This window comes from Lissotriton vulgaris, chromosome 3_1 (genome assembly GCF_964263255.1).
Source record: "Lissotriton vulgaris chromosome 3_1, aLisVul1.2, whole genome shotgun sequence".
Lineage (NCBI taxonomy): Eukaryota > Metazoa > Chordata > Amphibia > Caudata > Salamandridae > Lissotriton > Lissotriton vulgaris.
In genome coordinates, this window is record NC_141689.1 from 939,430,070 (window position 1) to 939,455,691 (window position 25,622).

Genomic DNA, 25,622 nt, shown 5'->3' on the forward strand with positions numbered 1-25,622 from the left:
TTAGGAAAGGCCCACAACAGGTAAATCTGCTTGAAATTCTTTATTGGAGGTTGCCGTGTGCGAGTAATGACAAACTGCTTGCCGATATTCTTTCCAAGTCCGACGCGTTTCATGCTTCTCTGCATTTCATCAGGGACTGAGGATTCTGACTCTGCGTGATAGCGCTGCATTAATTACTTATAGTTCGAGTCCCGCCTCAATGGGCGTGGCCGACAGGCATCTTGGTACTTGTAGTTAAATTGTTTCCCTAGTGGGTCGAGTGCTATCCGCAGTTTTCAAAGTATTAAAATTTCACCACAGTGGGATGCCGCATGAATTCACCACCACGCACCGGCACCCTTGTTCCTCCAACATCGCACCTGCTCCTAATGCAATCTCGCCGTTCTTGCTTGACTGCTGGACTGTCTTGAAACAGCGGGGCCGTTCCGCGACCCAGGCATGGCCGCAAATATCCAAATCAGTAAGCTGCCCGCTTAGGAAAGGCCCACAACAGGTAAATCTGCTTGAAATTCTTTATTGGAGGTTGCCGTGTGCGAGTAATGACAAACTGCTTGCCGATATTCTTTCCAAGTCCGACGCGTTTCATGCTTCTCTGCATTTCATCAGGGACTGAGGATTCTGACTCTGCATGATAGCGCTGCATTAATTACTTATAGCTCGAGTCCCGCCTCAATGGGCGTGGCCAACAGGCATCTTGGTACTTGTAGTTGTAGTGGTACGGGCAGCTTACTGATTTGGATATATATATATATATATATATATATATATATATATATATATATATATATATATATATATATATATATTTTTTTTTATTGCATTTTATATTTTTAGATATTAGTGTAAAGGTGGAATAGTATAAAAGTGGAATATATTTTAAATTGCATTAAATGTCTACTTTTTGAAAGATTGGGTAAAAGGTTTTAATTATATATTAATGTTAATTTGTTTTTTAATTATATATTATTTAGGTAAATTTATAATAAGGTAAAAAAAATGTAAGTTTAAAATATTTAAATTTTATAGTTTGAGTTAATGCATTGTAATAATTTGCACTGTAATGTCATACATACTTATTTAAATGATGAGATTGGCATGTAATTAATTGTATGTTAATTTTAAATTCAAAATTACGTGACTTGAAAACAATTATATATTTTATTGTTTTTAATGAGTTGTGTGGTATTTTTTAGGTTTCACTGTTTTTGGTTTAATTTATTTAGTAAACAATGTAATCTTTGTATCAGAGTTTTTAAAAGAAAATATTGTTTTGAACATAATTTTATGATTTAGAGAACTTTTACAGGTGAGTTGAAGTATCCCGTTTATGTTAAAATTATATTCTTTTAATTAATATGAATAACAAAATCAATTTTTAAGTTATTTATATTTTAATGATCTTTTACAAGACTGGCGTTAGAACACTATAGTTGACCCCCAAATGTAAGTATTTTCCCTGTTAGATTGGATTTGGAAGAACAAGTTACTTACCTTGGGTAATGCTCTTTCGGGTAGAGACTAACTAGCTGCAGATTAATCGACTTTTAATATTCCAGAGGCGTCAAGACTGGATCAGGAAACGTTTTCCATCAGTACTTCTGTACACCGAAAGGTGGAGATTTGCGGGTCTGCACTGACACCATTACTCTCCGGACATGAAGTGCGGGGGCGATATCAGCTCCACTCCCATGCACTGATGTCAGTTGCTTACAAGACTTGTTTGCGCCCCCAGACGCAGAGTTCAAAATGCAAATTGGTAGACAGTGTGCAGATTCCTAGACTTGGGATCTTAATAATGGACAGAGTCCAATCATAGAACAGGGATGATGTGTGAATTGTGAGGAATCTGCAGTTAGAGCCTCTACAAGGAAGAGAGTTACCCAAGGTTAATCAACTTTTACTTTTGACAGGGAATTCTAGCTGCAGATTCCTCACCTTTTGACTAGATACCAAAGCAATACCTATTTGGAGGTCAAATAGCTCCAACGAAGTGCACATCATAAGCCAGGACCAGATTTGGGGGGGGGGGGGGGAAGAATAGGGGTTAAAATGTGTTGCAGCCCTTTTAAAACATCGCATCAGTTTTTAGATAAAGATTTTTATTTTATCTTGCAACAGTAAGAAGGCAGAGAGGGCAAAACAGGACATCAAATGTGACTGAAATAAAGCCTTGAAGTGCAAGAGACAGAACAAATAAAGCGTCAGACAGTTCGGCATGGAGGGGGGTCAGTCTGGCAAGTGACAAACCAAGCCATAAACTTGTCTCAACAACAGACATACAGTTTTCATTGAGGGCCACCTGGCTGCCAAGACTACGTCAACCTTTTCCAGTGGAAGGTTGGAGGCGTTAAATTGTCCACGCTCAATCTCCACACATGAGGGTGTAAGCTGCGAAGAACCTGATGCAGAACCCTAGCTGGCTGCTGCAAAAGCAGGTCCTCGTGGAGGAGCAGTCTGATCGGAGGACATATGCTCAAGACCAGGACTTCTATATACCATACTCTCCGTGCCCAATCCAGACCACACTAGGATGACTTTGGCTCTGTCTGTTCTGATCTTCTTGAGAACTCTGGTGAGGAGTTGTATTGGTGAAAAGGCATACAGGAGTCCTGAGCTCCACTCGAGGCAAAACGAGTCGCTGAGCAAGAGATGCCTTGGAAGCTTCAACACGCAAAAGCGCTGACATTGTGCTTTCTCTGCGGTGGAAAACGGATCAAATCAAGTATCTCCCCACTCATGGAAGAGACCTTGCGCTACCTCCAGATGTAACTGCTACTAGTGATCCCCTAGGTGCAGACAGACAAGTTAGTCTGCACTACTACCAGGCAAAATCCTTGCTGGTCGAGCCACTTCAAGCAGAGCAAGGAGTCCTGGCACAGGGCCTATGACCCCCACACCACCCTGCTTGCTGCAATACCACATTGCAGTGTTGTTTTCCGTCAGCACTTGTACCAGCCTTCCCTTGATTGGCAGAAGAAAAGCAACAGCTCCAAAAGGGTGATGTGCAGCTGGCACTGGCCGGAAACCAAAAACTTCTTAACTCCAGCTCTCCCAGATGGCCGACCAAATCCAGAAGCAATGCATCAGTCACCACTGTCAGCTCTGGGTGAGGAAGGGAAAGGAATTTGCCATGGACCCAATTGCGGTCCAGTATCCACCACTAGAGCACTTTGGCAGTCTCCTTTGAAATGTAAACGGAGTTGGGGAAATCCCCTTGATATTGTGTCCAATGGGACTTCAGATCCCACTGCAGAGCCCACATTTGCCACCTGGAGTACTTGCCCAGCAGGATGCTGGGGGCCATCAGTCCCAGCAGCCTCAGAGTCAAACTCACTGAAACTAGGAAAGAGGCGTAAAGATCAGGATCATAACCCGAATATCAAGCACTCTTTCCAGGCAAAAGTAGTAGCATTACATTAGGTAACAGAATCAGCTGTTATTTACAGCACATGGAAATTACTGAAGTGCTGTATCAAGTTCTAGATAAATAAACATTTTATTTTCAAAAGTGGGCAGCTGCACGATTTACACTTTCTGACTTGGCCCAGTGGCTGGCAGCAAGTTACGTTCATTGGAGGGAGGCCACGCGCATTCCCCTTAGTCATTTTCTTGTCTCCAAAAGTCAAGCAAATGTGGCACTGGCACTGTGAGGGCAAATGTGGCACTGGGGGGTGGTGAGGGGTTGGGGGAAGAAAACAAAATCTAGGATGTGCATGCAAACCCTTCACTTTAAACCCCCACCAACATTAACAGGATGAGCAGGGTCAAACTGTACTCTTTGGCCTTGGCTTCCTAGTTCCCAACTTCACCAGTGTGTCTTAGATGTGGGTTGCATGAGGGTATCTTTCTACACACAATATGGGAGTGCACGGCACTCTTAGGTTTTTGGCAGGGAGTGGTGACATGTCTGGAATGGGTCTTGTCATGGGAGATCCCATTTCACCCAAATCAGATCTTACTTCACAGCACCAAAGGAAATGGAGGCAAAAAGTATAAAAGACACCTACTGTTCCTGGGTCTAACATTGGCAAAACGTGATATTGCAAGGCTGTGGAAAGATGTGTTGCAGCCCACAGTGGGCACCTGGATGCAAGGAATGGGGCACTGAATGTGTATGGAAAAAACAGTTTACAGAGCTCTGGGGTGCATGCCGAAACATGCAAAAATATGGGCGAACCACAGAGATATAGTCTTGGCTCCGGCTCCCATGGTGGACTCCCTCATTGACACGGATTTACGAAAATATGGTGATGGATCGGGAGGCTCTTTGCTTTTTACAATGGACTTGTATTCTCCATAAAATAAAATGTAACTTGCTGTTTGTGGGTGGGATGTTGGAATTGTTTTTAGGTAGTCTGTTTCATCAGGGGTGGGTGGCGGGTTGGAACTTCACTGCAGGTTTGGCTGGGCCATAATTGTCCAAAAAGTAATGTCAAAACGAACAAGCTTTGGCAAAGCCAATAGGTCTCGCATTTGGGACCTTATAAGTGTTTAGCCATGCAACAGTTGGTGTTGTTGCACCAAGGCTATTCTGCTGCATAACTAAATACTTATAGGGTCAAAAAAGCGAGACCTATTGGCTATGCCAATGCTGGTTTGTTTTTTGCTGCTGTTTTGTTTAAATTACAAGATCTACAATAGCTGGACATGGTTTTTGTTAACAGTTCTTTGCATCAAATGAACTTGTTTTCATTGCTCTGAATGTTGTTTCCATTTTGGTTGTAGGAAGCAGTCATTCCCGGGGCTGTGGGGGCTGCCTAGCTATGCGCCGAACTTTGCAAATGAGAAAAAGGCAATTTACAAGTGTCCAGCGAGTGAGCCCCAGGCAGCATGACTCACTCACACAGGAGTTCATGAACTGCACCTGCATACTCAGCATGGTTTAAGGAAACTCGACCCTCTCCCTCCCAGGCATCGAACACATATTTACCAAGAAACTCTTAGAAGAGCCTGCCTGATGCACTGACGGCTGGTGGTGTGTGTGCCTGCTGAAAGCGTGCACTGACGGCTGGTGGTGTGTGTGCCTGCTGAAAGCGTGCACTGACGGCTGGTGGTGCGTGTGCCTGCTGAAAGCGTGCACTGACGGCTGGTGGTGCGTGTGCCTGCTGAAAGCGTGCACTGACGGCTGGTGGTGCGTGTGCCTGCTGAAAGCATGCACTGACGGCTCGGTGTGTGTGGTGTGTGTGGTGTGTGTGGTGTGTGTGGTGTGTGTGGTGTGTGTGGTGTGTGTGGTGTGTGTGGTGTGTGTGGTGTGTGTGGTGTGTGTGGTGTGTGTGTGGTGTGTGTGGTGTGTGTGGTGTGTGTGGTGTGTGTGTGTGTGTGCCTGGTGAAAGTGAGCACTGGTGGTGTGTGAGCCTGGTGTAAGTGTGCCCTGATGGCTGGTGGTGTGGGCCTGGTAGAAGCGTGCACTGACGCCTGGTGGTGTGTGTGCTTGGTGAAAGCGTGCACTGACTGCTGGTGGTGTGTGCCTGGTGGAAGCATGCACGGACGGCTGGTAGTGTGTGACGGCTGGTGGTGCGTGTGTGCCTGGTGGAAGCATGCACTGACGGCTGGTGGTGCGTGTGTGTCTGGTGGAAGCATGCACCGACGACTGATGGTGTGTGTGCCTGGTAGGAGCATTCACAGTGATAGAAGACACAAATTAAACTGACGGAGAGGAGGGGGAGAAAGGAGGGGTAGTGCAAGAAGAGGAGCATGATTACAGCAATAAAAACACAGATGGCAACTGTGCAGGAGCTCTTGAACTCAAGCTGTAGACCAGCAAAAGCCTCAGGTGAGACCTAAAAATCAATAAAATGTGTTGGTATTAAAAAATAAAATGTGAGATATGCAATAGTTACAAAGGGGGAGAGGGGGTGTTGGAAGATTATTTTGGGCAGATAGAAAAAAAGTAGGTAGATCCTGTGTAATCAATTTTCAGTAGTTGTGAGAAGACCTATTGGTGAAGCAGTGGATCTCTTATATTTCATTATTGTGTGCTACCTGGAACTAACTTTTATGATTCAACATTCAAGAAATTACAAATAGCAACACCAAAGCTTAGCTCCCAGAATCTTAAAGTTAATATGTGTAAACAAGAACACAGCTATATTAATTTACAGCTCCAGAAAACAATTACATTAAAAACAAAAGACATGGGCATCATCAGACAAAAGAAAAATTGATAAGGAGATTTTTTGCCCAAACATGAAACCATATCGATTTCATACAATTTCTGCGGTACACGTAGAATACCAGACTACAGAGAACAATATTTTGTCGATACATATTTAAAAGAGCTACAAAGTTAAAATGTGGTTAAAGATACAAGTTAGGTTTTACCATTTGTCTCTGGGAAAGTACTTCATAATTTCATTAATGATTGGCTGATAGCAGGCTTCTCGTTCTGTCCTCCCATCTTCACTCCAATCTCTAATAAATTGTTTAATTGTAGATTTTAATTTGTCCATATCAAACGTGGACGCAGGATAAACTTTTCTGTTTCCCTGTTTCAAACATACACAAATATCAGAAAAAATCCAACAGTGTTGAAAACCCTGTCAGCAGGTACAATATCTGCCTCAGAACAAGTTGAGGGGCATTTTTCCAGATTCAAGTATTTGCAATTAACAATGTTACTCTTAGTATTGAACAGAAATGGACAAGTGAAATGAAAATTTCTTAAAATACATGTTTCAATAAGCCTTAAACATAAAAGATGCAATTACACTTGATAATATTTACTGTTGAGGAAGCAAAGGACACAGTTAGCCCAACTTTCTGTACTTTATAACGAGGCACCTTTAGGCATATTGCTTCACGTAATCATCTGCAGTAAGAACGAAAACACTCATTCAATGTTAATTCTAAAATAATGTTGACAAAGAGGTAGGTGCCTTTAAAGGATACTATGTATGTATTTCGTATTTACATAGCATAAACCAATGCGAAAGGTGGTGTAGAACTGTAGGAGAGGAAAGACGCCTTCACCTGGATAGGAGGAGTAGCTGGCTCATTGAGGATTATGTATTTATTACCCAATTGTGCAGTGTTCTTTTAAGAGAGGATTCTTACCTAAATAGTAACAGATTTGGTGCAGGCCAATACATATGCGGATATTGTTGGAGATCCTAGATGCATATAAATAGAGAAGGCTTGCTGCTTTGGTTTTCCAGTTTTGAGACTAGGAGGTCACGAACAGAAGGGCTAGAGTCACTTTCTCAGAGAAGTAGTCTTAATTTTTTACAAAAAGAGAGCTGGTACCAGGTCATTTTGGTGACGATGTATCTCATGAAAGCCAGAACTGAATCTGGGTTTAATCTGAGTGACTAGGCATTGAGTGAAAGTGGGGTATACATGAGTCTAGGTTCAGGGTGTTGAGGAAAGTTGAGGCTAACTGTTGCTATTTGTTAATGACCAATAGCAGGTATTCTGTTTTGGTGGGGTTAAGCTTGGGATGGGTGTTGAACATGGGCGTCTTGTAAAGTTTGATGTTTTGGAGGTCTGGAGCAGAGGAGACTATCAAATATAGTTGTATGTAGTTAGTGTATTGGTAAATGTTGATGTTGCTAACCAAAGCTTTCTTCCAAAATTAAAATACACTTAAAGGAAAATATGTTTACATCAGTCAGTAACAACAATATAGGGCATTCAAGGAAAGCAGAAAATCAGGGCTGCATTGCACCACAGTTTTACCCAAGTGTGCCTTTATCATTATGTACAATTTAATTTTTCAATCCATCCTCAGAATTTACTCCTGCTGATTTTCAGGACTGCTTCAAAGTACAACGGGTTTGGGAAATGGAGACTAAACATAACAATATCATGCAATCAGTTCCAAATAAACAAGAAAATGCATTGATCTACACCTTACCCAATGACAAACACTAGCCCAACACTTCAGATGTTACCTCCAGAATTAGACATCACTCAAATCTTTGCTTCCAGCAGTTGTAGCACATTCCTAGTAAGGTATTGGGAACTGGACAATATGCCATGTGCTTCTTGCAGGCACTGCAAACACTCCTGTTTGCAGATATGGACACACTACTTGAGAAGACTTCCTATCACTGATATGCAGACTGTTCAGTGGTAACACAAAGTCCTTTTCCTGAGGTTCACTCACAGCATCCAACTGTTTGGCATATTCCTTGAGTACTGTCATGTTGCTTATCTACTTTGGGAGTATCTGCTATTCAGTCTCTGAGGAGCTAAAAGGCAAGAGCAGCGTGAACAGCTGCAGGCGACTATGTTGTACAGCGTGTGAGAGTCACGGTTAAGGCTTGTACAGCTGCGGCACATTCTGAATTCGGTCTGTATGTGTGAAGGAAGCTTGCACTACTCTATGAAGTGTAAGAGAGCGTGTTTCTCAGAAAAATTATACCAGAACCATTTATTTTTCACTACATAACAAACAGGTTTTTTTGTTTTTTACAATGCAGGTTAAACGTTGTTGCATTTTCTTAAGAAAACATTTTACATTAAGAAAAAATACTTTTCTAGCAAAAACTAATTCAGAGAATGTAAATGCATTCATGAACAAGACAGGATCTACACTTACTGTACAACTAATGATAAATGAAAGATAAGTGTGTTAAATAGCAAAGGCAAAGAAGTAAATAGGACAAAAGAGGTACAAGTAGCTATTACTCGTCTCTCCTGCACAAATTAGGGGCCACATATTAATTAACATACATTAAACAATTGCAACAGTATAGATATAACCTTCAACTATATAGAGCATTCTCTTTAGGCTTGCTAGGTTTTAAAGATTGTTTAAACATGCCGCATAACTTTCCAATTATCACTGCAAGAAATTGTGAAAAACACCGAATGGATTTCTCTAAAATTGCATTATAAAGGGGCAGCTTCGATATTTAACAGGGGAATTTCATCTATTAAAAAAAACCAAATGTAAATGAAACTATGTATAATGTAGAATGTAGAATGCTCGATTTTATTTTTCTTATAGTGGACCTCTAGTTCGAAAAGTCAATATTGTTGTTGGCCTAAATTGTTTACTGGCTTTTGGTCTAAATTATAGCAGTTTATTAGAAGACAAAATAATTTCTCCTCCAAAATTTATTTTTTACATGACCCAATAAAACTTTTCCCCAAACTGTGTTGAGAAAAAAGTTTAATGGGCTTTACAAGGGGTTTGGTCTAGGAACCACAATTAAAGAGGGTTTTAAGATATGTGGCTACGGAATAAAGGACATACATGGGCTATAAACTTACGTATGGCAAATTCATTAACAGAGTCTTCCTTACCAGAGTATAACTTAAATCAGTGAACGAATAACCGAGTCCCCCCTAACCTCACCAATTAGCACAATATAGTACAATTACGACATAGCACTGGAAAATCAGGATGCTAAATTTGGAGAGATTTGCACACCTCACATCAGACATTTTGGGGTAGCATACTGTTATTTGAAAATATGAGAAGTGTAATACGGAACAAATATGATATAGTAGCATTTGTAGGTTAAAGAGAGGGCTGAGCTCTGCAAATCAATCAAATGGCAAAAAATCCATGACGCGATCTTGGTGGGACTTGGGTTAAAGTGTTCAAGAGACAAGTAGAAATGAAAATTAATACAACTGCAAGGAAGACTTATGAAAGCATGGCAGTTTAAACAATGTCCTGGGAACATCCCTTACAGTCCCATTAATAATGAATATGCAGTTCAGTTTTGGCAGAGGTAATGGCAGTCAGAGGGGTGATAGACCAGGCAGTGCCGGCTATCCTGTAACTAAAGAGCTTTATTCATTTTTTAGATTAATTTCTGTTTGTGGGATGAGGAGAGTAATTTAGGGGCTTGGAAGCAAACCAGTCCAATGCTTGCTAAATAGTGGATCCTAGCATTTGAATTGTAGGCTGTAGTGGTACACAAGATTAATTGTTACACAAGGAGCTCAACGAGTAACAAAATATTAATGTTGATATAGAAACAGGCATGCAAGTTGTACATACTTCTCCATACTCTTTATTTTCAAACATGTGTATACAATCCTCCACAATGGCCTCCAGGATCTCCTGATTGTGATCTATACATTGTCGAATCCTATCCAAATGAGGAAAGAAGTCTGGAAGAAGATTCTGTTGATTATCAGGGAGGGATCGGAACTGCCTTTCTGTTCGGTTAACTCGCTCACGAATACCGGTTCTGAAAATTAAAACAAAATTACATAATCACTGAATAGCATGGAGCTAACAAAAGCACCCACCCATCCACTTCATCTTCATTCACTTTTAAAGACCAATGGATGTAAGTTGACCGTGTTTAGAAGTACTGCACATTAAACTGCCAACATTTCCAGCTTGCATACTGTACTTTTGTTCTTCGAGAGGTTAGCAAAAAACAACTAGACAGTACAAGAGAGGCAACACAAAGTTTGGGGATCTGAATGGACACATCACCACTGTTAGAAATGGGGGGCTCTTGTTGGCAATGGTTTGAACCATGTCCAAGTAGGGACCCTTCCTTCTAGTTAGGATAAGGGAGTTACACTCAAAGTCTCCCCTGCTCATCCCCTTGGTGCTTGGCACGAGCAGACAGGCTTATCTTAGAGGCAGTGTGTAAAGCATTTGCACATAACCAACACAGTGTAAGCACTACAAAAGGACACCACACCAGTTTAGAAAAATATCTAATCTTTTTATATACTTAAGACAAGACCAAAAACGATAACAAAAATAAATGATACAGTACTTAAAAATCTTCAGTTATCAAAATAAACTTGAAATAAAGTTCCTTGAAGTCGATAGCTCCGTCTGAGGCTATCATGGCCTCGTAAACAACAAATTCCAAACAGTTCTGGTTGACCACGGCGTTGCGGGCCAGCTACGGTGTCGGAAAGACCCACAAAACAGTACCTTTAATAATACAGGGCGTCGGTGACCTCTTGTTGAGCTCCGAAAGCAAGGCGTCAGTAGGCGTCTGTTCCGGAGGTCGAAGCAGGAGTCGTTGGGCCCTTCAATTCACATGCGTTGCTGATCGAACTCCTTGCGGTTGAAATCAGGGTCGCTGGCGTCGGGTGCTGCGGTGCAAAGTGCACTGGTGCTCGTCGCATTGCTGGCAAGTCGTGGTGCAAGCAGCGGCGTCGCTAAGGCGCGGTTGTCGGCTGACGAACTGGAGTCAATGGCGCCGGCAGGCCAAGGCTGCGGTGCGTAATAAAAACGCTGCGTCGTGTAACTTACAAGTGGTGCCCTCGAACCACGGTGCAAGCAGCGGCGTGGATCGGCGCCGTTGGGGATACCAGGGCGATGGAGTGAAGCGAGGCAGTGCGGTGTGCGTTGCCCATAGGTCGCGGTGTAAGCGGCGGCGTAAGCGGTGAGACCAGGGTTGCGGTGCTGCAGTGCCCTCTGCGGTGCCTTCAGGACACGGAGTCGGCAGTGGCGTAGTAGACGTGTCGGGTTGCCTTTTCTTCTGTTGCAGCACAAAAACACACTGTCCCCAGTGCTGAGAGCAGAAGAACTTGAAGTCTTTGCTGTTCCTGAGACTTCTTGAACAAGGGGGCAAGCTTTACCTCAAGCCCTTGGAGAAACTCACAAAAGATTGCAAAAAGTTCAATCCAGTCCGTTCACTGCCCAAGACAGAAGCAGCCACTGCAGGCCACCATAGCAAAGCACAAAGCAAAGTGGTAGTTCCTCCTCACAGCTTCTCCTTGGCAGTCTTTGTTTCAAAATAGTTCTAAAGTTCAGGGGTTTGGGCCGCAATATTTATATCACCAAATCCTTTATTCTCTTAAGGCAGAGTGTGCCTGCCTCCCCAGACAGCACAGACGACTGTGCGGAGACACCGACGGATAGAGCGGTGCTCCTACAAACCTGAGCTGCAGCCAGGTGGGGTGAAGTGCTATCACCACTACAAATGGTATGTGGTTGATTATGAAACCTGAAAATTGCAGGTGACTGTTTTTAATTTTTAATTTTTCACTTCATAAGCAGTAGTTTCCATCAGGTCCTGAAGAAAGCATTGGAACTATTCCATCTTAAATGCTGAAACATGTCGACCAACATTGCTTACAGATATTTTGTTAAATCTGTATTTTCACTGTATTTTTAAATTTGGACAATTGAGAGATATCATTAAAGTTAACAATCTACTCAGCTGATCCAATTTTATTCTTGCACTCACATGTATTGTTTAACTCACTTTTTGCACTGCTTATTCAGTAACCACAAATAGGTTTATATCTTTGGAACATACCACCCCTCTTGATAACACATATATTTAAATACTACACATAGCCTTAAAAACATCATTAGGCTGTGCTGTGTTGTCTTGTCTCCTGGGCAAGGAGAACCCAAATGATGTTAAATAGGGCGGTACAGAATGGTTACTGATGGGAATAATTGCCCATTCTTAACTATATGTCACACTATTTTGCATATTGGGTCTCTGCTGCTTTATTTGTATTTTGTTGGGGTTTGGGTCCTCAGTTGAGCCTTATATTTGACCTCTTGATACTGTTTGTGATAAGTGGGTCTGTACCCATCCCAAATCAGTACTGTCCTCACTGTTGCAGCTTCCTGGCAGGGGGTTGAGATGGCATTGTGCAAGGCAGACCAGGCTTATTCAGGTGCAAGGAAATCTCCTCCCACTACTCTAAATGCAGCCCAGTCCTGACCGATCAGGCTCTCGGGAGCCACTGCCCCTCCCCAGCCCCTGTCATCCCAAAGACAGACAGTCAGTCAGTCCACAACCCCAGCAGAGGCACACAGGATGGCCAAGCAAGAAAATACCTACTTCTAAAAGTGGTATTTTCAAACAGAATGTAAAAATCATCTTCACTAAAAGATGCATTTTAACATTCGGAGTCCAGACATACTAAACTTTCATTTCCTACCTTGTTCCCAAGGGTAGTTATGTTTTTAAGATGGTATAAACAAACTTCCCATTCTGTCCTATGGGAACAGGCAGCCTTGCAATACTGACAAACGAAATACACTAATTTCATCACAAGACTGGGGGCTACATTATGCAATAACTTTTATTGCTGCCTAGAAATGCAGCCCTTTAAAGTGTAACAAATACATCATAAGCAAAACATTCCAAATAACATAACAAGGAGTCATAGCAACCAATTATCTTCCTCTTATTCGCTGCTCCTGGACAGCTAAGTACAACTTCTTGTACCTCCTATGACTGATGTTTTAGAACTGTTTTATATGTTTATTTAACTGCTATCTTCTATATTAACCAACATTTAACATATCTATATACAATACTGTTAATTGACTGTATTTTAGAGTGTTTTGCACTACAGTTAAACCTTCTAGTACGATCGACCCATCATCAGGTAAGTCCTTCTGCTTGTCAAGGATCCCCTTCCAATTTATGGTTGGGCTCTCCTCTTTCGTTTAGCTTAACGTTTAAATTAAAAAAAAAAAACTTTTCTTTTAATCTACTAAAATGGACTCGTTAGCTGAAGTGAAAGCATACCAGCTCTTCCCTTCTCCTCTGATCCCTGGTTAACCTTCTTTTTCCCCACAAGACAAAAACGGAGCAACCCTCTTACTCGGCCACACTATTATACATGGTTTTATTTAACTGATAAGGCTAGGCGCTTACTTACAAATGCCAGACACGCTTCATTAGCAAGAAACCCAGTCTCTACAACAAAGCTGAAGCTTGCTCTTACAGCCTCGCACTTCGGGGTCCTTCCGGCTTCCCCGGAGGAGATCCGTTCGTAAAATTAAGTGCTTCCCCCTTCAAATATGACCCGCAAAGCAAAAAATACCCGACGTGAAGGCCCGTTTTTGACTCGCGCTGTGCATCTCCATGGAGACATACAGCGCTGAGCCAACGGATTAAGATCAGCTGTTTCCACTTCCGGTACGACCAGCTATTTTCCTGCGGCACGTTTATTTTAGCGATGCTGGGCTTATTAATAGCTCTTTAATATTAAACAAATATGTTTTAAGGAAAGCCTTAAAGGAACAACTCACATTGCAAAAATGGGGAATATTAAGACAATATGTCTCAAAGTGAGACAGCCCATAAATGAGTCCCCACTCACTGAGAACTCACTCATGAACCTCTTATAGAGGCAATTAAAGACATCCTTAAAGGAAGCTGTGGAGGCAGCACTCATCAAAAGAAAGAGGAATACTCATGGCGAAGACCAAGCTCTATCTTCAGATGAAGAGCAAGACACTGTTCCAAGGAAAGGCGGTAAGGCCCTTAAAAAATGTAGACACCTTGAGCCTCACGGTAGCCTGCGCGCGACTTCAGATGACAGGGTTTTATCCATTGGTAGCCTGTGCGCTACAAAAGACCTAGGTGCCCTGAGCGGCACACAAAGAACGATCTACCTGAATGGTGCAAAAAGCACAGGTGTCCCTCGCAGCACACAGAGATCAGGCGCACCTCGCGGCACAATAGACCTCATGGAAGATGCCAATGACTACCAGTCCCCAAATGACATCAATGAGGAGGCAGATGAGTACATCTTCAACCTCCAGAATTTTTTTTATGATGACCTCCTCGATGAGGAACTGGGGCAATCTACCTACAACTCTAAAATCATTAAAGACCCAATAGGGTCTGAGATGCTTAACCCCCCTCCCTGATTACCCACCCTAGAGGTTCAGACTAGTGGCCCTTAGATCATGTGGCCAAATTTATTTATTAAGGCTTGGATTAGAAAACCACTTGAAAGAGATTCTCGAAACCTCATGAGGTCAGAGTGCCCAAGACCTTTTTTAACAACAAAGCCTGTATGATCCCCAACATCGACCCCGAACTACTCCCCTTCCTATTTAAAACCGGGAGAGACCCTGGCAAGGGCCTGGAACTCTGCCTTAAGCAGTGCCAGGAAAAGCTCCTTGACACACTTGGCCCCCTTGCTAGAATCCTGGACCTAGCCGAGGAATCCTCCATGAACTGTGTTCCGGTGGATACCGAACTCCTTTGTGGATGGAGCCAGCAGGCAATCTGCCTCCTTGAAAATGCCAATGCCAACCTGACCTCCGAGAGATGTAGAGCCATCCTAATGTGCATGAATCCCAAATTGGTGGATCTAGCAAACAAAGATGTCCAAGGAGACCTAACGGCCTACTCTTTGGAGAGACCTTTATTAAATCTCTGGGTAAATACGTCTCGACATTCTCTGCTTTTAACAAAGCACAATCCAACATGAGGTAAATGTTCGGAGGCAGTTTTTGGGAGGATTGACGGGGGGACCGCTGCTAGCACGGATTCAACAGGTACTCACACCCAAGCAAACGCGTTTATTAGAGATACTACTGGGGAAACAATAACTTCTACCCCCAGAGAGGCTGCAACAATTGAGCACGAGGCGGAAACAATCAAGGAAGAATCCAAGGAAAGATCTTCTCTTCCTGGTTCTTCTTCCCAAAGGTAGGGGGGGGTTGAGGGGGGGGGGGGGGGGGGGAGGCCTTTTCCTTTTCAGCCATAATCGGTCGTCCATAACGAAAGACGCCTGGGTCCTACAGACAGTAAAAGGTTTCAAAATAGAGTTCATTACTACTCCTTACCAGACCAAACACCCCAGGGAACTTACCCTAAACCAGGAACAATCCTCCCTAGTAGACGCGGAGGTGAGCCAAATGTTAGCCAAAGTAGCGATTCTTATCTTATCAAACATCGGTCCAGGCTTTGTGAGCACAATCTTTATTGTAAAAAAGAAAGAGAAAGGTTGAAGTTCAGTTATAAATCTAAACGATTTGAATTCCTTCCTGGTATACAGACACTTCAAAAATAGAGGAGGTACATCTTCTGGGAGATATCCTTCAAGAGAAAGACTGGCTCATAAAACTAGACCTAAAGGACGCCTACTTTACTATCCCTATGGGTCCAGATTCTTAGAAATACCTAAGGTTTGTATGGATAAATATAACCAATCAATGTTGAGGTCTTCCATTCGGCCTATCCTCAGCTCCTTGGTGTTTCACCAAGGTCCTGAGACCAGTAGTCACCTCTCTGATAAGAAGAGAGGTTTGTCTTATTATCTACCTAGACGACATCTTACTCATGTCCCATAGCAAGGAAGAATTACTGAGTCACATGAAATGGACTGTCGCTCTCTTACAGAGTCTGGGCTTCATCATCAATGTACAGAAATCAATTATGACCCCTTCACAAAACCTAGAGTTTCTAGGTTTCCAGGTGAACACACCTCTAGCTCAGTTACAACTCCCCTATTAATACAAATAAAGAAAGAAGTTTCTTATGTCAAAGGACACAGGGAGCCTGAGGGAACTTGCATGGGTAGTAGGCCTCCTCTCTTCATCCAGTCAGGCAATATTTCCCCGGCTCCCTACACTACAGATCCTTACAGAGACTAAAATCTACAGGACTGAAGAAAGGTCTTTGGTATTCATACGCTGTTCCTCTGTCTCTGGAAGCTCGGGAGGACATCCTATGGTGGCGTAACAACTTAGACAGTTGGAATGGGAAAGCAATATTTTGGAATACCCCAGATCACACACTGGAATCCGATGCGAGCAACCTAGGCTGGGGTGCCAGACTAGGGAAGCTAGAAACCGGGGGAGAAATGGTCCCAAGAGGAACTCACCTTTCATATAAATAGTCTGGAAATGTTAGCCAGCTTAAACGCCCTAATGAGTTTCAAGTCAATCCTGAAAAACAGTGTAGTTCTTATCAAATTAGACAACTTTACAGCAGTCTCCTACATAAACTGCTTGGGGGGCCAAAGTCGAAGCTTCTAGCAGATCTAGCCAAGAGGATTTGGTATTTCTGCTGGAATAAGAAAATAATTCTGAGAGGAGAATTCATCCCAAGTCATTTAAACACATGGGCAGATTGGAACTCATGGTTCCTAAGAGTCACCAGCGACTGGAAGCGGAATCCTTCGATCTTCCAGAGAGTTCAAGATCTATGAGGCCCCTTCGAGATAGATCTTTTTGCCAGCAGACTGACCTTTCAGATAGATCATTTCTTCAGTTGAAGACCAGACCCACTAGCAATTTCAGTGGACGCTCTTCTCCAACCATGGGACATACCAAATTGCTATGCCTTCCCTCCTTTCGCACTAATCAAGAGTTCTCTTGAAAGTTTGAATGGAGCGTTGCCGCATTGTTCTAATTACTCCCTTTTGGAATTCTCAAATATGGTTCCCAGGCATGATGGAATTGGCGATAGACACTCCACGCCTTAGCCAAGAGAATTTAGATCTCCTTCAGGGCCCAGAGGGAGAGGTACACCCTCTTCTCTTAGAAGGAAAAATGAACCTTCTTGCCTGGAAGATTTCAGGGGTTCAAGAAGATACTCGGGTCTTTCAGGAGAAGCTAAAAACCTTTTGGACGAATCTTGGGCTCAGGGAACAAGGAGGAGATACACCGGTGCATGGAAAAAATGGTGTCGTTGGTGCCTGGAACGAGATATGGATCCCGTGGACGCACCTGTTGTAAAAGTAGAAAACTACTTAGCAGACCTTTTTAAATCAGGACTTTGTTATAGAACACTAAATTGTTACAGAACAGCAATTTCCGTAGGTCATTCCTTGTTAAGTGACTTCTCTATTGGTACTGACCCCTTAATACGTAGAGGGATGAAAGGAATAAGACTCAAACGTCCACCTAAGGCCAAATATGATTCATTATGGAATGTAAATCTTATCTTCGAACTTTTTGCATCTTGGCCTGATAACTGTTCCCTTACAAGGAAACAACTTTCCATTATGTTAGCTACACTACTTTGCCTAATATCTTTCAGACGAGTGTCTGACATTAAAGCATTAGAAATATCTAATAGAATGTATTCTCCTGATGTTTTAGTTCTTTTCCATCAAATAATACACTAATGTCTGAAAACATTTACTACTCTTTCTTTTTGACTATCCCAAACTTTGTGTGTAAGTTGTATGAAAGTGTATGAACAAAAAATGAGTGTTATTAGACCTTTGAATGAAAACCAATTACTTTTTTTACACTATCCTAGCACAGTCAGATGTAATCATGCTTATCACAATATATATATATATATATATATATATATATATATATATATATATATATATATATATATATAAAAAATGCAGCAACAATTGTTCTTCTTAATCGTTTCAGTCTTTATTCCAGTTGATCCGGCCAACACGCGTTTCGTCGCTTAATGGGTAGGTCACCAGTGACTTCATCAGGGATGGAAAGACCTATATACATCGTGATGTGACAACATCACACGTTTGTTCTCCACATTTATGATGAGTTCGTTTGTGAAGAGAAACCTACAGTCCCAATGTTAAGTCAAATGTCAGACACCCAAAGATTGTGTGGGGGGGGGGGGGGGTCAGGGGGGGGGGGGGGGGGTGGTGAGACAAACATGTGTGTACTTAAAGCAGCTGACTGGTCAAATGCTACCACGTTTGTTAAATTTGATCTTAAACCTGTGGAACATGTAAGCAATGTAGCATTGCAGAGCTTTAAACTTGCATAATGTAGCCTCCGGTCTTGTAATGAAATGACGATTCTCCAATTATACAGAGAGAATCTTGATTTCATTAAAGACAACGGAGGCTGACATTATCCCTCCCACCTCTCCCTGGTGGATGATTTATTAGATGTTGAATATTTTCTTGTTGTCTGAGCATCATTATTCTACGTACATAGAAAATGTTCCTGTTTGTATTCCTTTTCTTTTTCAGACTCTACATCCTTGTAACAAGCATTTGCAATGCAATAGGTCTCGCATTATTAAAGTTTACAGTGAAGGGTTGCTCAAACCTGTCCTACACATGAAGATCTAGAAGCACAAGGCAGCATCATTTGAGAAAAGCAAAGGTAACTTTAGAGCTCAGTTTCCTTGGACATCTAAATGAAAACAAATGCTGATGTGTGCAAATTGCAAATGAAGTTTGTGCAAACCAGATGAGAGGAGGGAGCCAATGTAAACATCATATATATTCAAACTGTACGATAGGTATTTGTATATTATGCAAGAACAATAATAACATAGCCAGTAGCAAACAAACAGTGCGGCGCACACCGATAATTCATGTGTAAGTCATACAGAATGTTGTTTTGATATAATAAATCCAAGGTTAGCAAGGATTTACCTCGGTTGATTGTGGTGCGGGAGACCGTTGGCTGGCTAAGACCATCTGCAGTAAACTATCTCTCCCCAAGGCCATGTTCTTAGGGCTGAAAATGAGATGCGATTTACCTCCAAACCATAATGTGGCTCGTCGTAAAGACAGACCACATCTTTTTCATATTTTACTGTTCCCAACGCTGAACTACCGACAGCTATGGTAGAAGTAGGAAACCCACAAGCCTCAAGGGTCGGCGAGTCAGCAACTCGTAAAGTAAGTGATGTACTGAAAATATGTCGGCATTAAATGGAATGACGTCTACTTGGGGTCAGAAATAGTATGGATGATGGCAGATATCTTTAGACTGAAGTTAGCGTGGCTTACAATGCTGAACATAGATGCGTTGAACCATGAGCTCTGTACAAGTCAGAAATGGTAAATTCTCTCTATTCACACAACACCTGTCCAACAGTAATGCTAGCCCACAAATGAGCTAAGGCATTGGGTAATAACGAGACTTTACCATGACGAGTGTAGACATGTAGTGACACAGACATTAAGAAATGCATTGGCTCGATTTCACAGCCAACAACCTAAGTACCAGTCCTGAACAAAAGGCACCTTCATTAAACAAGTGGCGCGCACGTCGCACCTGTTTGGGCACAATCATAGCTCCTCCCACGGCCTATTGGTGTCGATAACGAGCTTGGTGCGCGTAATAGACACCAATAGGCCATGGGAGGAGCTATGCGCGTGCTTCAGGCCAATTGCGTGCAGTCTTTTAAAATAAGACGCACGCAAAGGCCAATGGGGTACCACAAAAGGAAACGCACACGCACGAGCGGGTCGTGTACAATTCCTAGGTGACTGCTAAAACCCCGTTTTTAATTACACAATGCCTCACGCTGCGAAGCACTGCTTACGCAGTGCAACGCAGGGCGAGAGCCCTAAAAAGCTCAGGATGACGTTTATTCTGGAAGAAGTTGTCAAACCTTTTGCAGCTCTAAGGGAAAGACAGTTGGTTGCCATGAAGCCTTGTTATGTTATTTGGAATGCTTCTGATGTATTTGTTACACTTTAAAAGGCTGCATGTCTAGGCAGCAATAAGTGTCAATGCATAATGTCAGCCTCTGTTTTTAATGAATTCAAGATACTCTCTGTATGATAATTGGAGAATCGTCATTCACCACCAGGACATGTCACACACATCAGTACATGTCCTACCTCTAACATACACAGTAACTTGGGCCTAACTTAGGGGTGACTGACATGAGGAAAAAGGGAAGGTTAGGGCCCGGCAAGTGGGCGCACTTGCCAGGTCGACATGGCAGTTACAGACTGTGCACAGACTCTGCAGTGGCAGGTTTGAGTTACCTTTTCAGGGCTACTTCTGTGGGTGGCAACACCAGTTTATTTATTTTGAAGGTTTTATATAGCGCTGGCTAGACCCGGAGGTAACAGAGCGCTTTACATGAGTATCAGACCATAGTTGCAGGTTACATCGTTATAAAGGTTAAGCAGTTGTTAGAGCATGGCAACATAGTTACTTTTAAGGTAGAGATGAACAATAAGGACATATACGTAAGGGAAAAAGCAGGCAAGGGGAGAGATTCAGGGAAGGGGTAGGAGCAGGGGAAGTAGAGAATGAAGGAGGGAAAGAGATGGGGAGGGCAAGAGACAACACCCTGGAACGAGAAAGGGGAGGGTGACGGGGACACACTCCGGTAGACTAGTCAAAGCTGTGTCCAAAGTCCAGTAAACTGTGATCCCAGGGGAAGTGGTATCATTTCCCCATCTCGGTTGCAAGAGGTTCCCTTTATGCAGTGGACTCTCTCAGAGGGGCCTTGAAGACTTCAAGGCCTACATACTGGATCCTTACCCAAAAAGGGGAGAGGGAGTGCTTTGGCAAGGGGTGCCATACCATACCTCAACTGTGAGTGGCTCCCTTGGCACTGTGGACTCTCTGCGGGGTCGCTGAGACTCCAAAGTATAAATATTGGATCTTTCCCCAAGGGGAGAAGGAGTGCTTAGTCAAAGGGCACGAAGGACAGGGGGCTGGGTGGTGAAGCAGGCAAGGGGAGAGGGGATAGGAGCAAAGGAAGTAGACAAAGAAAAGAGTACTAAATGTGAACGACATCAGTTTGGAGATTAGACTGTTTTCTCTCTGTGGCCATGAGTTTGCCCCATCTCCAAGGTAAAAACCTAGCACAGGCCATTCCAGAAGCTTATGTTTCCAGGTCCATCTCGCTCAGGTCTACCGAATCGACGTCTTGTTGGCGCGTGGGCATGCATGTGGTCAGGTCTGTCCGGAGGTGGTCGATAAGAGGCTTTCATGTCTTGATTTAGCTCAGTGCGTAGTTCAGCCTTAAAACCGCGCAATGAGGATAATAAGTAATCTTTGGTGAGGGCCATGACGCTCACAGACTCCCCTTGGTCAAGCAGCTGTCGTTTGTCTGCGGGGTGGAAGAAGCTGGTGACCTTGGGTGGAGGTGGCGTCTTCTTTGGCAACATAAGTGTGGGCTCCTCTGCGCCCTGCGTGCTGTGTGTGGTGGGAGCAGTGACGCAAAGCAGGAATGTCTATACATATCGTAGTGGGCACCTTCAGTGTACGCTGGCGACATTGAGGCTTTGTAGGTCCTTCATGCCCTGGTCGGCGGCATGGTACTGCAGAAAGCAAATGGGGAATCCACCCTGCTGAGAGTTTCAGGTATGCAGAGCCGCATCAAAGGGTTCATATAGCCCAGGGGGGTATCAGCAAGTATACATGTCCGTGCAGGACCTGTGCACTCATGTTGGCTATATCTGAAACCTCTCGTTTTGCGAGCCTCTTTTCCCTCAACTGCTCACTTAATTATGGGTAGCCATCTTATGATCAGGCAAGGTCAGGCGGGGTCCGACGAGCGCCGAGGTTTTGCCTGTGCGCCTTGACAATCACATCTCCTGGTATGCCGCCTTTTCAGCTACCTGCCTCGGCACCCCGCTACCATTTTAATACTCTTGGCCGTGATGAAACTGCTCCTTCGGGGCTCTTCCAGCGCCGGCCGCCAAGCTCCCCCTGTGTCTGTAGCACTATGCTGCGTTCGCTTACCCAAGCACACTAGAAGCATATGATTTACCTGCCCTGACACTAAGTACACTTTACTAGGTCCTCACCAAGAAATCAAATATGCCATACACCAATCCATAACCAAGTGCAAATGCTCCTGTTGTAAATTAACACTGAACAGCAGTGGGAAAGTGCGCAAAGACACTACGCCAGCAAAAACCGGGAGGTCTGAAAGCAAAAAGACTGGGGAAACTCGCCAAAAGATGCCAAGTATAACAACCACTCACCAACAATATAATTGAAAAATGTTAACGTAGAAGAAAAAACAATTATCTATTTTTAGGTAGTAACAACCATTTGAGCAGTTCAAGACATTGATGAAGTCTCGGTTTACATTTCACACATTTTAATTCATTTTGCATGGTATGAGTTTGTGTGGAAGTTGACATTTTTTACATACATTTTAACCTCATATTATAGAAATATGCTTTAACAGCAACATAGAAAATGCATGCCAATATAGTGGTTATGGAAAATGTGCCTTTTAAACGTGGAAAAAGAAAATGTTGCTCATTTCTGCACAAAGCTCCCATTTCTATAGTTTTTTAACTGGTATGCCTCAAAATATTCTCATTCTCTGCTATCCCTTCAATAAAATTAATCATTTTTGTAAACCCTGACAATGTTATAATTGAACTGCAAAATGTGACATCTTTGTGAAATATCTTGTCTGCTGCAAAATTTATTTTTCACTTCACACCATAGGATTTCCTTGTAGTTGGATAGTTTTCTCTGCCACATGCTTATAATAAATAAGTATATCAATGAAAGAAAATGTTTGCTTAGTTTTGATTTCCATGATCTAACCAGGACATGCTGAATATTGTTCACCTCGAAACCGGTCCGGTCCTCGGATGCTTGATTCCGTTCTGGGAAGGACATGGCTTTTGTAGTTCGGACTGGACTGTTCCCATGGGGCACAGGGTCAGAGCTGATTTGCATATCGCCATTGTCTAACCCAGGGTGGTGTGGAGTGCAAAAAAACGATGGATTTGGGCCCAGATCTTTGGACTGGGGTGAATGTGTGACATTGATCCACATTCGGTCCATCACCTGTTTTGTTTGCGAATATTATTCATAGGGCACACCATTGTTACATAATGGGACACTGAACTACTAACATTGTAGGTTTGTAAAAGTTCTCATGAGAACCTTTTTAGATGTATCTTTAGGTCATTCGTTGTAGCCGCATTAAAATAACTTTGTTAAAATGGACATTCACTGTGGGAATCGAGGAAGACTACAGACCATCGAAAGATCCTTTTCTATTAGCCAGGAATTATTCAATATTTAGAGTTTGCAGCATGTTTTGTGCTTTCTATATAGTATGGGTTCCTAGCAAGAGAGTTAATGCATTCTATACACTCCTTCCCTGCCATGCCCCTTAGCACTGGATTGTGCTACTCTTGCCTGAGATGAGATTATTGTAAGCTACTGCTAACGGTGATTTTCTTTTTCGACTTACCCTCTGTGAGGAGACTTTATCTGTGGGAGGTTTATAGCTACTGCTGGGATGATTCCCTCCTATTGTATTGACTGTTGATTCGGCAGCGATTAGGTAACTTAGTGAGTTACAAGAACTACTCTTTCTGGGAAGTTCGACTTTTTTATAGCCATAAGCTTATTGCTCCAAACTTTTCTCACTATTTTCCCCAAAAACTTTTTATGGGTTCTTGCTAGGTTAGGTTCTTTAGATTAAGATAGGGACTAATTATTTTACGGAACACGCTGTTATTTTGTATGCTTAATCGAAAAATAAAAATCTCGAAATTTCTGAAAACAGACTTCTCTGAGTAACTTGAATAAAAGAACAAAAATACAAACTATTCTCTTAATGAGAAATAAAGCTTTTAAAACTTCTTCAAACCTCTCATCATTGACTGAATATTAAATGATATAAGTTGAGGATTATTTTAGAAATGTATTCAGGTTGTGCTCCATTCTAACACGGTGACAAAGACTATACACCCGGTGAAGAAATTGGCATGGACATTAGAGCCTGACTTAGTAAATTTTAAAGTGGAACTGGTTATAAAATAGTTATCAGATTTCTACCCTCGCATGTGTCCCCATTCCCAGATGTGGTTCTTTAGTTGCCACAGGAGTCCCGAATAGCAGATACTGTGAATCCATAGAGTTCAAGTTCTGAATGGCTGTTCATAACGAGGAGCGAGTGAGAGATCTGGAGTGGATACTGTTCCTGGAATGGAAAGATTGATTACCTTGACTTTGTTAGAAAAGCTGTCTCTGGAGTATTGGAAGGGCTGCGGTGTTAAAGTAGTCATAAAGGGCAGTGAATGAAACGGCATTTCAGCGAGTGCTCTCATGTTTTAGCTGGGTAACTGCACCTCTCTCCTACTCCTAGGTGGGAGGATTGAGAAACCTCAAACATAGACAAACTAAAGCAGCTACCGTGGTAAGGGTGTGGAGCTGTGCTCAACACAATTGGTTGTTTCCAACGAAAAACATTTCAGGGGGTGCTAAAAAAAAACGTGCCACTGGGAGAGATTGAGTATCACAATGTCTCATTGAAAGACGTAGAAATGTCACCCATGGGTTAATTGCAAACTTGACAGACATATCTACTATGGATCTTCACAGTGAAGCTGAACATGTATGCTTTACGTTACCCATAGTATCGGTATGTGTTTATAATCTTCCAGAAATGCTCGCGCTCCAGCCGCTCCTCTTCCTGTGGGCTCTGCTGCAGCCGTCGCTTACTGGAGAAGAATATCTCCACTTCCTCCTCTTCCTGGCCACAGCCTCGACCTGTGGAGGTGCACAGTTCCGACTCCTCTTCCCGGGGCCGGCGGATGCCATGCTGAACCCCCTCCGCCATCCCTCAGCTACAGCACTGACCCTTCTCCAACCGTCTACACTCGGACCAACCAGGGAACAGCGTCGATCCAAGTAGCATATCATACAGGGTCAGCGATGTACGTCAACGCGCTGCCTCGGCGCCATTGGGCCGCGCGACAGGAAGGAACGATCAAGTGACGTCACGACGGCAGGAGCACAACACAAAAGGGACACAGAGCACATGCGGTGTTCTGGCTGGCTTTAGTAGGACACCTGAAACACTAGACCGATAACTCTTCTTCGTCGTGGCATGAGGCAAACGACTACGTTTTGCTGAACAACGCCTCAGGTCTTAGGAACAAGCATTGAAATGCAATAGGTCTCGCCCTTGTTTAAGTTAAAGCAATCCTTTACTTTGAAATCAAAAAAAGTTAAAGCAATCCTGTTTGTAATTAGGTGGCTTTTTAGCTTTGCTTTTATTAGTGTTTTTTAAACTTTCATGTACATAACATGCATATGTATGCATATATGTAAATGTATATATATATATGCATGCATTTATATTTGTATTTATATAGATATGCAGATGTGTATATATATATGTTTATATATGTATGTATAAATACACATATATGAATGCATATGCATATATATACATATATATACATATATATATATATGTGTGTGTGCGCTTAGAGACTCAGTAGAGAGTAGT

The 25,622-nt window shown here is 42.8% G+C and overlaps 1 protein-coding gene across 1 annotated transcript in view; it reads right to left on the minus strand.

Moving 5' to 3' along the window:
• The window catches only part of CARNMT1 (carnosine N-methyltransferase 1), a 197,872-nt gene extending 172,731 nt beyond the window's left edge, over nucleotides 1–25,141 (minus strand). The window contains exons 1-3 of the mRNA XM_086961282.1: nucleotides 24,739–25,141; nucleotides 9,956–10,148; nucleotides 6,322–6,485 (exon numbers count right to left, since the gene is read on the minus strand). Of these exons, the coding sequence (XP_086817408.1) occupies nucleotides 6,322–6,485; nucleotides 9,956–10,148; nucleotides 24,739–24,947 (566 nt within the window). The 5' untranslated portion in view covers nucleotides 24,948–25,141. The remainder of the gene's footprint in view (nucleotides 1–6,321; nucleotides 6,486–9,955; nucleotides 10,149–24,738) is intronic.
• Nucleotides 25,142–25,622: the final 481 nt, after the last annotated feature.